Below are 14,228 nucleotides of genomic sequence, written 5' to 3'. Positions count from 1 at the left end.
TTCCCAGGAGGGGGCGAGCATGTCACTTACCACCGCAGTAAAGCCTCCCATCACGGTGGTGAGTAACAATCAGACAAGCAGGAAGTGAACAGAACAGAGAAGAAATAGAGCAACTTCTGAGCAAAAACGAACAATGAGGAAGTGAAAAGAGGAATGTCTGCAGGTAAAGGATGCTTATTATGAAAAAACATGTTTTCCTTTACAACCCCTTTAAGTGGACCACAAATAGGGCTTGCAAGTTCCAAATCTGTAGCTTAAATCCCAAGTGTAATGCCGGGTACACACGATCGGTCTTTTGTCCGACCAAAAGCTCATCGGGTAAAATAGAACATGTTCTATATTTAAACTCCGATGGGGCATACACACGATTGGAATTTCCGATGGAAAAAGTCTGTTGCGTCTGCATCTTCCACCTGGCAGATGCAAACAGCCACGCTATTCAATCTCAGATGTGTCCAATGACAGCTGATCATGATGTAAACGCAAGCCAGTTATCGGCATTTCTTTCCTTACACTGACAGTGAGAGGAGAGAAGAGGAGAGTTAATAACTGGCTTGTGTGGAATGGACATTTACAAACCACCAACTCCCCCAGTGGGTGGTACATTGTCAGGCTCTTGACGGGAGCAGAGAAATTGCTCCGATGCTTTGATGAGAACGGCAATCTCCCGGATCTCCCTGTACATCTGACCCCGGTACCGGCCAATACGATCCCTTCTCTGCCAATCGGGTCTTAAAACCTGATTGGCCAGGAGAAGCAGGAAGACAATAGCGAATAATAATTTTCTATTGTCACACAACTGGGTGGGCTTAGGGCGCAGTGCCACACTTGTTTTAAGCCGTCCGGTGACCTGCATGTAGATTAACTACTCACCGACCTGCCACCTCTCTCCCCCCCCCCCTCTCCGCCAGCACCTCCATTCACACTCTGGGCACCCAGCCGTGACAGCTTTCGGCTTCATGCCCGGGCACTCACTGCGCATGCGCGAGCCGCACTGCGCTCTAGGAGTGGACAGGCGATGGCCTACAGGGAGGGGCCTGCCTAAGGCGATATGACGAGTTGCCTAAGCGGTCCCTGAGCGGAAGGAGGAAGTGGGACAGGAAGTCCCATTACCCCCCCCCCCAAAAAATGACATGCCAAATGTGGCATGTAGGGGGCGAGGAGTGGTTTAAGCGGAAGTTCCACTTTTGGGTGGAACTCCGCTTTAACTAATAATTTTTTGTTTGCATAATTCTCCTTTAACCACTTAAGGACCGCCTCCTGCACATATACGTTGGCAGAATGGCACGGCTGGGCACATGTAAGTACAGGTACGTCCTGTACTAGTACCCAGCCGTAGGTCGCGGGCGTGCTCCCGCGACCTCGTCCGCAGCTCCGTGACTGGGACCGCGGAACTCGCGGACCCGCTTGCCACTGGAGTCCCGCGATCGCTCCCCGGAGCTGAAGAACGAGGAAAGCCGTGTGTAAACACGGCTTCCCCGTGCTTTACTGTGGCGGCGCATCGATCGAGTGATCCCTTTTATAGGGGGATACAATCGATGACGTCACACCTACAACCACACCCCCCTACAGTTGTAAACACACACTAGGTGAAACGAAACTCCTTCAGCGCCCCCTGTGGTTAACTCCCAAACTGCAACTGTCATTTTCACAATAAAGAATGCAATTTAAATGCATTTTTTGCTGTGAAAATGACAATGGTCCCAAAAATGTGTCAAAATTGTCCGAAGTGTCCGCCATAATGTCGCAGTCATGAAAAAAAATCGCTGATTGCCACCATTAGTAGTAAATAAAAAAAATTGATAAAAATGCAATAAAACTATCCCCTATTTTGTAAACGCTATACATTTTGCGCAAACCAACCGATAAACGCTTATTGCGATTTTTTTTTACCAAAAATATGTAGAAGAATACGTATCGGCCTAAACTGAGAAAAAAAAAATAACATTTGATATATTTTTGGGGGATATTTATTATAGCAAAAAGTAAAAAATATTGCATTTTTTTTTAAATTGTCGCTCTATTTTTGTTTATAGCGCAAAAAATAAAAACCGCAGAGGTGCTCAAATACCACCAAAAGAAAGCTCTATTTGTGGGAAAAAAAGGACGCCAATTTTGTTTGGGAGCCACGTCGCACGCCCACGCAATTGTCTTTTAAAACCACGCAGTCCCGATTTGCAAAAAGGGGCCTGGTTCTTTAGCTGCATTTTGGTCCGGGTCTTTAGTGGTTAAGGGGGCGTGGCAGAGGTGTGTCCTATGCCTACATACTTTTGCTAATATGTGCCCCTCAGTCCCATCTCAGAAAGTTGGGGTGTATGAGAACCCAACCACTGATGATTTAGGACTCTTTCAGTAGCAAAGTGCCTGACTATTCTTCTGCACTGTCAGTAATGTTCCCCATAGAAGTTTTTAGCAGATCTCATTGGTAGGACACTTCCCTGCAGCACTGCTTCCACATCAGACACTGCATATAGACACATCAGACAGAACATAACTGCAGCTGGCCGCGAGGGGGCGCAGCTCGGCAACTGTATAGCTTGCAGATGAAAGCGGCGATCCCGCGGGAGCGAGCACGGAAGTTTTTCTTTTGAGCGTGCGCGCTAGTGAGCGCGTGCTGACGTCCCAGGCTGGGGGCACACAGCGCCGTGTGTGTAAGTATGGCGGTGTAGTGTGAGATGAGAGAATGGGGCGGGAGTTGTGTGTGTTGTAAATGGAGCCCGAATAGTGAGACTATAATAGAGTGGTGTGTGTCATTCACTGTACTGAGCGGACTGTGTGTGACAACTCAGCTACAAATCCTATTCAGAGGTTCTGTGGTCACCTCCTCAGGAAATGGGGTCACTCTGGAGACACCCACTGTGTTCTGCTACACTGGAGCAGCCTGTATAGATGGAGGTCACATGTACACAGATGGTTTACATGAACGAAAGGTCCTGCGTTCCTGCGCTGAGGATGCTGTAGGTGTAGAGGCGAATGTCAGTACACCCCCCATCCCCCCCATCCCTTTAACCACTTAAGGACCAAGCCTATGTTTTTTACACTTGTGTTTACACAAGGGGGTCATGGGTGCTTAACCCTTGGCCCTCCACATGTTGCAGAAGTACAAGTCCCATTGTGCTGGAGGGCCACAGGTGTTAGCACCCATGCCCTAGAGCAGTGATGGCAAACCTTGGCACCCCCACATGTTTTGGAACTACATTTCCCATGATGCTCATGAACTCTGCAGTGTAGTTGAGCATCATGGGAATTGTAGTTCCAAAACACCTGGGGTGCCAAAGTACACCATCACTGCCCTAGAGAATTAAAAAAGCGGGCATTGCAATACTTTATGTCAAACCGTATTTGTGCAGCGGTCTTACAAGCGCAATGTTTTGGGGGAAAAAATACACTTTTTTTTATTAACCACTTAAAGGGGAGTTCCAGCCAATTTGTATGTTTATTAAAAGTCAGCAGCTACAAAAAGTGTAGCTGCTGGCTTTTAATAAACAGACACTTACCTGCTCCAGCGACGCGCCGGCCGGGGCTCCGCTCCTCTCCCCCCCTCCACGGCCGGCGTCTTCATTCTCAGTGTGGGCACCCGGCCGTGACAGCTTTCGGCTTCACGGCCGGGCACCCACTGCGCGAGCGGCCCGGTGCTGCGCCGTGTAATTGGCCAGGAGATCGCCTATGACCTGTGACGTGTCCTAGGCGATCGCCTACAGCAGCCCCTTCCTGAAGGCGATTAAGCTTAATCGCCTACAGGAAGGAGGAAGTGGGACAGGAAGTCCCACTCTTCCTGAAGCCCCCACTCCCCCCCCAAAAAAATTACATGCCAAATGTGGCATGTAAGGGGGAGAGGAGTGGGTTAAGAGGAAGTTCCAAATTTGGGTGGAACTCCTCTTTAAGCACCGGACCTTTAGGCAGCCAAATGCCCAGGACAGGTTTTGCGATTCGGCACTGCGTCACTTTAACAGACAATTGCGCAGTCGTGTGACGTGGCTCCCAAACAAAATTGACATCCTTTTTTTCCCACAAATAGAGCTTTCTTTTGGTGGTATTTGATCACCTCTGCGGTTTTAATTTTTTGCGCTATAAACAAAAATAGAGCGACAGTTTTGAAAAAAATTCAATATTTTTTACATTTTTCTATAATAAATATCCCCCAAAATTATATAAAAAAACATATTTTTTCCTCAGTTTAGGCCGATACGTATTCTACCTATTTTTGGTAAAAAAAATCGCAATAAGCGTTTATCGATTGGTTTGCGCAAAATTTATAGCGTTTACAAAATAGGGGATAGTTTTATTGCATTTTTATTAATTTTTTTTTTTACTACTAATGGCGACGATCAGCGATTTTTTTCGTGACTGCGACATTATGGAGGACACTTCGGACAATTTTGACACATTTTTGGGACCATTTTCACAGCAAAAAAATGCATTGTTTATTGTGAAAATGACAGTTGCAGTTTGGGAGTTAACCACAGGGGGCGCTGAAGGAGTTATGTTTCACCTAGTGTGTGTTTACAACTGTAGGAGGGTGTGGCTGTAGGAGTGACGTCATCGATTGTGTCTCCCACAGTGAAGCACGGGAAAGCCTTGTTTACATATGGCTCTCCCTGTTCTTCAGCTCCGGGGAGCGATCGTGGGACCCCAGTGGCGATCGGGTCTCCCGATCCCGGAGCTTCGGACCTGGTCGCGACGTGCCGGTACGTCGATCTGCCCAGCCGTGCCATTCTGCCGACGTATATCGTCGTGCGGCGGTCGTTAAGTGGTTAAAAAAAAAGAAATCATTAAAGTTAGCCCAATTTTTCTCTCTATTGTGAAAGATAATGTTACGCTGAGTAAATTGATACCCAACATGTCACACTTCAAAATTGCGCCCGCTCGTGGAATAGTGACAAACTTTTACCCTTAAAAATCTCTATAGGTGACGTTTAAAAATGTCTACAGGTTACCAGTTGTGAGTTACAGAGGAGGTCTAGGGCTAGAATTATTGCTCTCGCTCTATTAATATGCGACTTACATATGCGTTCGCTTCTGCACGCGAGCACGGCGGGACGGGGGACTGTAAATTTACATTTTTTTTTCTTATTTATTTTTACACTGTCCCTTTTAAAAAAAAAATATATAATAATATTTTTTTTTTTTTTAGATCACTTTTATTCCTATTACAAGGAATGTAAACATCCCTTGTAATAGAAAAAAGTAATGACAGGTCCTCTTTTACCGCCTGTCGACCAGCTGCCATCATTATACTGCAGCAGGTCGGCACATTCCCACAAATCGCTGTAACTGGACACTTTAGCAGCTATAACAGGCCTGTGCGCGCCCGCTGCACGGCGGGTCAGATGATGCGCATGGAGGCCGGCCGGCCACCTGCGATCGCTCCTCAGAGGCAGAACAGGGATCTGTCAATGTAAACAAACTGCTTCCTGTTCTGTCAGGGGAGTAGTGAGAGATCGTCTGTTCCTAGTGATCAGGAACAACGATTTCTCTCCTCCTTCAGTCAGTACACTCTTGCCCACAGTTAGAAACACCTCCCAGGGAACACATTTAACCCCTCGATCACTAGTGTTCACTTATTCCCTGCCAGTGACATTTATACAGTAATCCGTTTGCTGTATAAATGTCAAAAGTGTTCGATCTGTCCGCCGCAATGTTGCAGTCTTGCTAAAAACACTAATCACCGCCATTACTAGTAAAAAAAAATCTAATAAAAATGGCATACATCTATCCTCTATTTTCTGATATTTATTATAGCACAAAGTAAAAGATATTATTATTTGATTTCTTTTCAAAATTGTTGGTCTTTTTTTTGTTTATAGCGCAAAAAGTTAAAACTGCAGAGGTGATGAAATACCACCAAAAGAAAGCTCTATTTCTGGTGAAAAAAAGGACATGACGTTTGTTTGGGTACAACGTAGCACGACCGCGCAATTGTCAGTAAAAGCCACGCAGTGGCAAATCGCAAAAAATTGCCTGGTCATTAAGGGGGTAAATCCTTCTGGTTCCTAACTGGTTAATGTGAGATCTGGGGTCAAAAAGACCTCAGATCTCATATTTACACATAAACGCAATAATAATACAAAATATATATATATTGTTTTATTTTTTCAATAAAAAAAAATTGTCCCTTTAAAGCCATTGGGCAGAAGTGACATTTGATGTCGCTACTGTCATCCAGTGGCATAGAGTCGGGGGGGGGGGGGGGGTCTATCATTCCCTCACTTGAGTTCCTGCCCAGCAGGGAAAAGCATCGGATCATCTCCGCCGCTACTGACAGCTCCGGTAAGCGGTGAATATGACCGGGACGTCGCAGGAGTGGGGGCGCCTCTCTTGTCACCGATAAGTGATCTTGCGGCAAATCCACCGCAGAGACCACTTTTATCCCAAAGCAGATCACCCGCTGTTAAAAAAAAAATACCGGGTTTTGGCAGCTATTTACTGCTGCCATAACAACGGTATTTAACGTCAAAGTAGCGACGTATGTAGACAGTGGGTGGTCCATAAGTGGTTAAAAAGTACTGAAGATCTGGAGGATCAGTAATGAGGGAAGCATCGCTGATACCGAGTATTTTCACAAGTACTGGTGAAAATGCTCCAGATACCGAAACCGATACTTAGCGGTGCAATTTGCATCACTACAAAATGAAATGGTGCAAATCACACTGCAAAGAATCACATGCCATTTACCCCACCGCTCCTGTGTGTGTGAACCAGTTAGAAAGGGGAGCGCCATCTAGGTGGCCAGTTTATTAAAAATGTTATAACTCACATCTTCCTGATGATAGAAAACCACAGCCGCTGGAGGAGATGTCCACCCCCAAGCTGAGATATCCAGCCCTGTGAGCACCTCAAGCAAGCCGTGGTTGTCTATTATCGGCGGGACAGGGACACTAGAGCAGGGTTCGACAAAATCCGGGCGCCCGGTCGCAATTGCGACTGGAATTAGCAACCTGGCGCCTGGGGAAGGAAGCTTAGGCCGTCGGGCCGCGCCGGCCTGAATTACTGGCCGGCGCGGCCCGACGCGATCGCACAGAGACACCCATCCTGTGTCTCCGTGCACCTCCACCTCCCCGTCGTGCTATCGCGTCGGGCCGCGGCTTTGTGGCCTTCTGCAGGCCTAAGCTTCCGTCTGTGATCTGGCGCCATCTTGTGGCGGCCGTTGGCATGACAAGTAAACCAGCAATTCTAATGGAGCTTCCCCAGTGTTTTCACTGCCATCTCCTTCCCTCTAATTAGAACCCCCAAACATTATAAATATTTTTTATTCTAACACTCTAAAGAATAAAATGGCAGTCATTGCAATACTTTTTGTCACACCGTATTTGCGCAGCGGTCTTACAAGCACACTTTTTTTGGGAAAAAATCACTTTTTTGAATAAAAAAACAAGACAACAGTAAAGTTAGCCCAATTTTTTTTTAATATATTGTGAAAGATAATGTTACGCCGAGTAAATTGATACCCAACAAGTCACGCTTCAAAATTGCGTCCGCTCGTGGAATGGCGTCAAACTTTTACCCTTTAAAATCTCCATAGGCGTTGTTTACAAAAATCTACAGATTGCATGTTTTGAGTTACAGAGGAGGTCTAGGGCTAGAATTATTGCTCCCGCTCTACCAATCTCGGTGATACCTCACATGTGTGGTTTGAACACCGTTTACATATGCGGGCGCTGCTCACGAATGTGTTCGCTTCTGCAAACGAGCTCGGCGGGACGGGGCGCGTTTTCTGGCTCATAACTTTTTTAGCTGGCTCCTAGATTCCAAGCAAATTTGTCAAACCCTGCACTAGAGTTAGATTTGCCTAGATGTATACTTTAACTACTTCAGGTCCGTTCTACAGTTTTACTGCTACATGGTGGCACCTGTGTCCCGGATAACATGATCCGAATATGGGGCTCGCTGCCAGTGGTGCTGAGATCACTCGCGGCGGCTACCTCAGATTTGCTGTCAATCGGCACTGCCGATGATCAAGCAGAGAGCAGAACTGGGAGGCTTTTCTGTCTATAGGGAAGGGATGGATCCTGTTTTCCTGACAAGCAAGGACAAGGATCCATGTCTTCCCTGAGTAAAAGCACCTTCCCCACGGTGTAGTAAAACACTGGTTAGGCACACAGTTAACCCTTTGATTGCCCCTGATGGTAACCCTTTCCCAGCCAGTGTCACTGATCCCCAAAAAGTGTCAGAACGCCTGCCGCAATATCGCTGTCCTGCTATAAGTCGCTGTTCATTGCCATTATTAGTAGAGAAAATAAAAATATCCCATAGATTGTAGACTCTATAACTTTTGCGCAATTTAATATACGCTTATTGGGATTGTCAGCATTTTTACACACCTGCAGGAATGACAACCTGATATGTGACAATATATGGCAACAGTATCTATATATATAAAACTCAACGTTTTCCTTTAAAGTCCCATTCAACTGTATGGGAAATAATTGTTACTTCATAACTTCCAAACGGCTGTAGATATTTCGATAACACTTGGTCACATGTTACTTATATGTCCACTTAAACTATAGGATAGTGAATTTATCCCTTAACTACCCCCATTTGTGAGGGTCGGGGTTTTTGTTTAAAGTCCCATGCAAATCAATGGGAAATGTATGTTCCCACATAACTTCTGTACGCCTGGAGATATTTCAATAATACCTGGTACACATATTACTTATATGCCAAATAAAAATATATGACAGTTAAATTAACCCTTACCTACACCCTTATATAAAAGATGGGTATATTTATATTACTATGATTTTCCTCCCCAAAAGGTTAAGATAGGAAGACCGGGCAACGCCGGGTATTCAGCTAGTATTTTTATAAAAACAAAACTGTACTCTTTTATCATTGAATAACAAACCCTAAACTTCGATTGACTCAGAGGGGAGTCCTTGGAAAATGATGCCTTCAGTCTGCTGCAGGCAGAAGGAAAGCATACATGCAGTCTCCTCTTCCTCCTCTGATCAGTGTAGTCTTCTGACAAGTCACCTGTAGACCCCTTTCACACTGGGTCGTTTTGCAGGCGCTATTGCGCTAAAAATAGCGCCTGCAAACTGTCCCTAAACAGCCGCTGCTGTGTCTCCAGTGTGAAAGCCCTTGGGCTTTCACACTGGAGCGTTGCGCTAGCAGGACGGTAAAAGATGTCCTGCTAGCCGCATCTTTGGAGTATATGTGTATATTGCTCCTCCACCGCTCCCGCCATCAATGCGCTTCTGCAGAAGCGCTTTGCGCTGTTTTTTCTTGGCCGCTAGCGGGCGGATAAAGCCGCCCGCTAGTGGCCGAACAGCGCAGCAAAATTAGTGGTAAAGCCCCGCTAAAAATAGCGGTGCTTTACCGCCGACACACCTCCCGCCCCAGCGTGAAAGGGGCGTCAATCATTAGCAGACAGTTGAGTGTGGGGTGGAAGGCCGCAGTCTGAATAAATTTCTGAGCAAGCATTTTAGTTTATGGAAGTAGGTGACGGTATTGTCCTTGTATGGAAAATGGAAGTTTTGTTGATCTCTGTGATCTCTTTGAGGCTCGGGTCGCTTTTATGCGATTCGGATGCGTTTTGAACTGCATCCGATTTACATAACGTGTGAACCAAATCGTCTTTCAATGGAGCCGGTTCACATCTATGCGGGCTGGTTGCGGTCCAAATTAAAAAAGGGTCCTGTGCGATTTTCAGTGGCTTTTTTTGCTTTAAAGAGACCCTGTCACCTTGCCTATTCAAAGCAGGTAAACCCCCCGCCACCCTGTACTCACATTTACATTGTTCTTTCTCTTGGCCTTCTGTGGATGTCACTACAAGTTCCCTGTGCTTTAGCGTATGGGGGAACATGTGACCTCCTCCCATGATGAAGTGCTCAGGCCTGGTGGCCAGTCATGTGATGTAGGATGTGATGTCATAACTACCACTGCCCTCTGACACCAGAAAACATCAGGTATTTGTTGGTGGCTGTGACAGAGCGTGGTCCGATGTAAAAAAAAATCCATCATCTCATCCCAGACATGGCATTTCAAGAAAGGAATAAAGGGGTTATACTGTTTTGATCTGTGCTTAAGCAGTGTTTCTCAACTCCAGTTCTCAAGGCACCGCAACAGGTCATGTTTTCAGGATTTCCATTATTTTGCACAGGTTATTTGATCAGTTTCACTGCCTTAGTAATTACCACAGCCGTTTCATCTGAGGGAAATCCTGAAAACATGACCTGTTGGGGCGCTTTGAGGACTGGAGAAACACTTGCTTAGAGGACTACATTTCAACGTCTAATTTTTATGACTTGGTGCCACGGCTTCAGCGCAGAAAAGTGCCTTTGGCATTATTAAAAAACTAAGTTCAATTAAAGGCAAACGGCATTGTATTAACCTGTTGAAATCACTTTTTCATGTCATAGACAACTACTTAAAGATGAATTTCCTCGGCCTGAAAGAAGATTGTGAGACCATTCTCAGCCGCTTCCAGGTCACAGACAGCGTGCGATATGAGGTATTCTTGTCATTATGGAAAGAGATGAAGTTCCACACCATATTCTTGTAAGTACTCACCACATTATATTATATAGTTATATTAGTTGTGTGTGAGGACAGCATCTTAGAATCATATAACCTTTTAAAGATCTCATTCAGTTTCAGCAGGCGGTAAGATGTAGAGGTGTGATATAAACATCCTGGCACAGCAAAGCCAAGCAACAAGTTTTCTGCATATGAGGAGGAAGGGGAAGCTTATCATGTGGAGGTACAATAGTGATTGGGTCAGGTTTTGTCATCTGCCTGATAGATTGTTCTTCCTGAGAATTAGGGATGAGCTCCGGCGTGTTCGCACACTCCCCATGCAGAGCCCACCAGGAAGTCGACACGGCGCTGTGCTAATCACAGGCAGGGAGACACTGTCCCGATGCGTGGCTGCAGAGATCGGGAAGCGTCTCACTGCCTTTGATTAGCGCAGCGCCGTGCCAACTTCCTGACGGGCTCTGCACGTGGAGTGTGCGAACATGTCGGAGCTCATCCCTACTGAGAATGTGAAATAACTTTCAAATGTTTCTAGAAATGACAGTTATGATCTCTTTTCTATTAGATAGTAAAGGGATACAAAAATGTCTATACCCGTTAAACCCCCATTGTAACAACCTTCAGAAGACCAAATCTGTCTGTCCACAGCAAAATACTTATTGTATAAATGACACTGGCAGGGAAGGGGTTAAGACTAGGGGGCGATCAAAGGTTTAAGTGTGCCTAGGGAGGTGTTTCTAACTGTGGGGGGAGGGGACTGACTGTACAGATAGATCGCTGTTCCTGATCACTAGGAACAGACAATCGCACTGTACTCCCCTGTCAGAACAGGGATCACTGGCAGATCCCAGTTCTGCCTCTCTGTGGAGCGTTCGCGCGTGGCCGGCAGATATCGTGGCCGCAGGCCACAAGCATCGGCTCCAGTGCCACTGTATCTTTTACACAAAAACGCTGTACCGGTACGGCGATTTGAGTGTAGAGCCGCCCTGCTGCAATATTACTGCGACGGCTGGTTGGCAAGTGGTTAAGATTTAAAAAAAAAACTGTAGGGGAAGAAGAAAAGATATTGTACTACCCCTGTTACAAAGAACCTAAAGTTCTTAATTCATTTTTGGATTTATTCCTGAGACCGTTGTAAATACATTTGGAAGATTGAGGGAGGGTTCAGGCTCTGGGAGGGTGTGATCTGTGAGGTGGGACTCTTCTTGTAGGTGTGACTAGGCGGTTATTACCCGCTAATTAGGATGTATTCCATCTCACCCACCATCAGAGCTGTGAAGGAAGTTACATTGTTTGCAGAGTCTAAAAGACTACAGAGGGGTGTGTTCCAGGCTAGAGATGCAGCTGGAAGTGACTGTAAGCTCCTCAGTCTTCATCCAGGCTATACAGGATGTCACATGGTACAAAGCCTCAACTAAACCCAGAATATCAGAGGATCTGTAGACAACAGAGCAGCATGGTACAGAGTTATGATCTATACTGGGGCTGATCATTCTATTCAGTTCTAGTGAAAAGAAAGCTGGAGTTCATCTTTAAGTCCCAAGTCTCATGTTTTCTTTTATTTGGATCAATTGTGAAGTAATTCTTCTAGTATAACACAAAAGTGTGTGAGTTAAAGAAGCACAGGAAATAATTTTCACGTCTTTTCCATTGCAGTGGTGGGATGAGGAATCTTGAAAGCAACAGATTCAGCAAAGAAGCATTATCTGTGGTATCCCCCTATTTCCTGCCCCCATACACCTTTCAGATACGTGTGGGTGCTCTCTATCTATTGTATGGTCTATACAACACACAACTTTGTCAGCCCAAGCAAAAGGTAAGATAAAATTGTTGGCATAAATTATGTGTAAAGCAATGCTCTTAGTTATTGTTGGCCATTCCTGTAGCAAAATTATTTAGAAACTGGTTCAAGAGTTTGTCTACCTGTAACTCTCTTGGATGTGTTCTGGACCTTCAGTAGGTTTAAATTGGGTTGAAATGAGTATCACATGCCAGGACACCCACATTCCAACAAATTGCCATAATAAAGTAATGTGCCATGATACTGTGAGTCTGTCTTCCTCCAGCTTCTGTGTGGACTCATTGAAGATTTCCATCAGACTTCCAGTACTAGGACTAAGCCTTCGTTCATACCGGAGCAATTTGTTATGTTATTTGACAGTTCCAAATTGCATGACAAGTCTCCCCCCATTGTTGGCAATGGAACCATTGAAATGACTACAACTTACACCAATACAAGGGCCTTTTCCCTTTTTTTTTGTTTTGTGGAGGTAGGGAAGCACCACCCTTTCTTTTTCTCTCTCCTTCTTTTATCCTTCTTTCTTTTCTTTCTTCCCCCTTCTTTGCTTTTCTATTGTTACTTCCCTTTGTTATATTATTTAATCAGCTATGGTTTGTTATTGTCTGCTGGCCCCTTGGGTCTAGACAGTGCTCCAAATGGACAACCCTGAGCTGGGTCTGAATTCAATCCTGTTGAGAGATAGTTGTAGTAGGAGCACCCAAGGACATAAGATGTGCTAACGTTGTGTCTGTATTCGCAATGACTTGTATCTGTATGTTTGTCCTCCTGACAATGACGAACATTTCCCCCCCCCCCCTCCCCCTCTTTTTTTTTTGTATACCCTTTTTATTTGTAAAACTCAATAAAAAATATTGGAAACGAAATGACCACAACTCATGTCACAGTGACTTTGAAAAGGGTCCTTGCGCTACTTTTTTTCAATTTCATTGCGATTTGCATAGATTTGTGTTTAATGAAGTTGCAAGCCGTAATGAAATCGGAGGCTCATATCACACTGATCTGTAGCTTTGAAATTGTGCTGAAGTAGCGCAATTTTAAAGCCACAGCATTGGGAGCCAGGGCTTAAATGTACTCTCCAGACAAACATTAAAATGTTGCTTTTAAACTTAAAGGAGTTGTAAGTCCCCCTAATACTTCCCTGAGCCCCCCTCTCTGTCCACCGATGTCCACGAGTGTGTCAGGCAGCTATCCAAGACTCTCCCTCTTGATTAGCTGAGACACAGCAGCGGTGCCATTGGCTTCCGCTGCTGTTAATCAGTCAGTCAACCAATCAGGAGAGAAAGGGGGGAAGGGCCAGGTCACAGCTCCATGTCTGAATGAATACAGGGAGCTGTGACTCGGCTTGGGTGCCCCCATAGCAAGCTGCTTAAATAGAAGAAACTATGCAACAAGTGCATGAGGGGCCGCCCCCTTGGACGTTTTAGGCAGAGAGTAGAATGTGTAAAAGAAAAAGGCACAGAAGTGACAACTTTATTTAATATACAAAATCGTATTTTGGTTGTGTAAAAACACGAAATACACCAATGAACTATATATAAGGTTCATATGTCAACCCAAAGTTCATAACCAAAATACTGCCCAGGTCAAGCTGAAGTCAGTTGAATTGATTTGTAGCATTACTAGCGTACATCCCGACATGTTTCGGAAATTCACATTGGTATATGTTTTTCCTTCCTCAGGGGAGGTTTATGGTTGGGTGATTTTATTCCTTATCTGTAACATAAATATATATCTATAGTAATATCTGTACAGTAATGTAGAAAAAAAGCATAAAAAAATAAATGTATTTTACACTCTTTTTCAAAATGTATAGTACCTGGGCTGTCAGTACGTACATATATGAGATTCACCAAAGATCATGGAAAGATAAAAACAATTATGCCGAGTACATGCTTGCTGAGAGAGTCCACAAAAGCACAATGGGTATCCAACCACACGTCCAAAAGCT

At 45.0% G+C, this 14,228-nt stretch overlaps 1 protein-coding gene across 1 annotated transcript in view; it reads left to right on the top strand.

The window, feature by feature from the left end:
• The first annotated feature begins 2,550 nt into the window (after positions 1-2,550).
• SNAPC1 (small nuclear RNA activating complex polypeptide 1) overlaps positions 2,551-14,228 on the top strand; it is a 39,587-nt gene continuing 27,909 nt past the window's right edge. Inside the window, exons 1-3 of the mRNA XM_040333861.1 lie at positions 2,551-2,651; positions 10,365-10,503; positions 12,136-12,295. Coding sequence (XP_040189795.1) covers positions 10,379-10,503; positions 12,136-12,295 — 285 coding nt within the window. The 5' untranslated portion in view covers positions 2,551-2,651; positions 10,365-10,378. The remainder of the gene's footprint in view (positions 2,652-10,364; positions 10,504-12,135; positions 12,296-14,228) is intronic.

The sequence above is a fragment of the Rana temporaria genome, chromosome 13 (assembly GCF_905171775.1).
Source record: "Rana temporaria chromosome 13, aRanTem1.1, whole genome shotgun sequence".
Taxonomy (NCBI): Eukaryota; Metazoa; Chordata; class Amphibia; order Anura; family Ranidae; genus Rana; species Rana temporaria.
The sequence above is the reverse complement of the archived record's forward strand: the minus strand, read 5'-3'. Positions and strand labels throughout refer to the sequence as shown.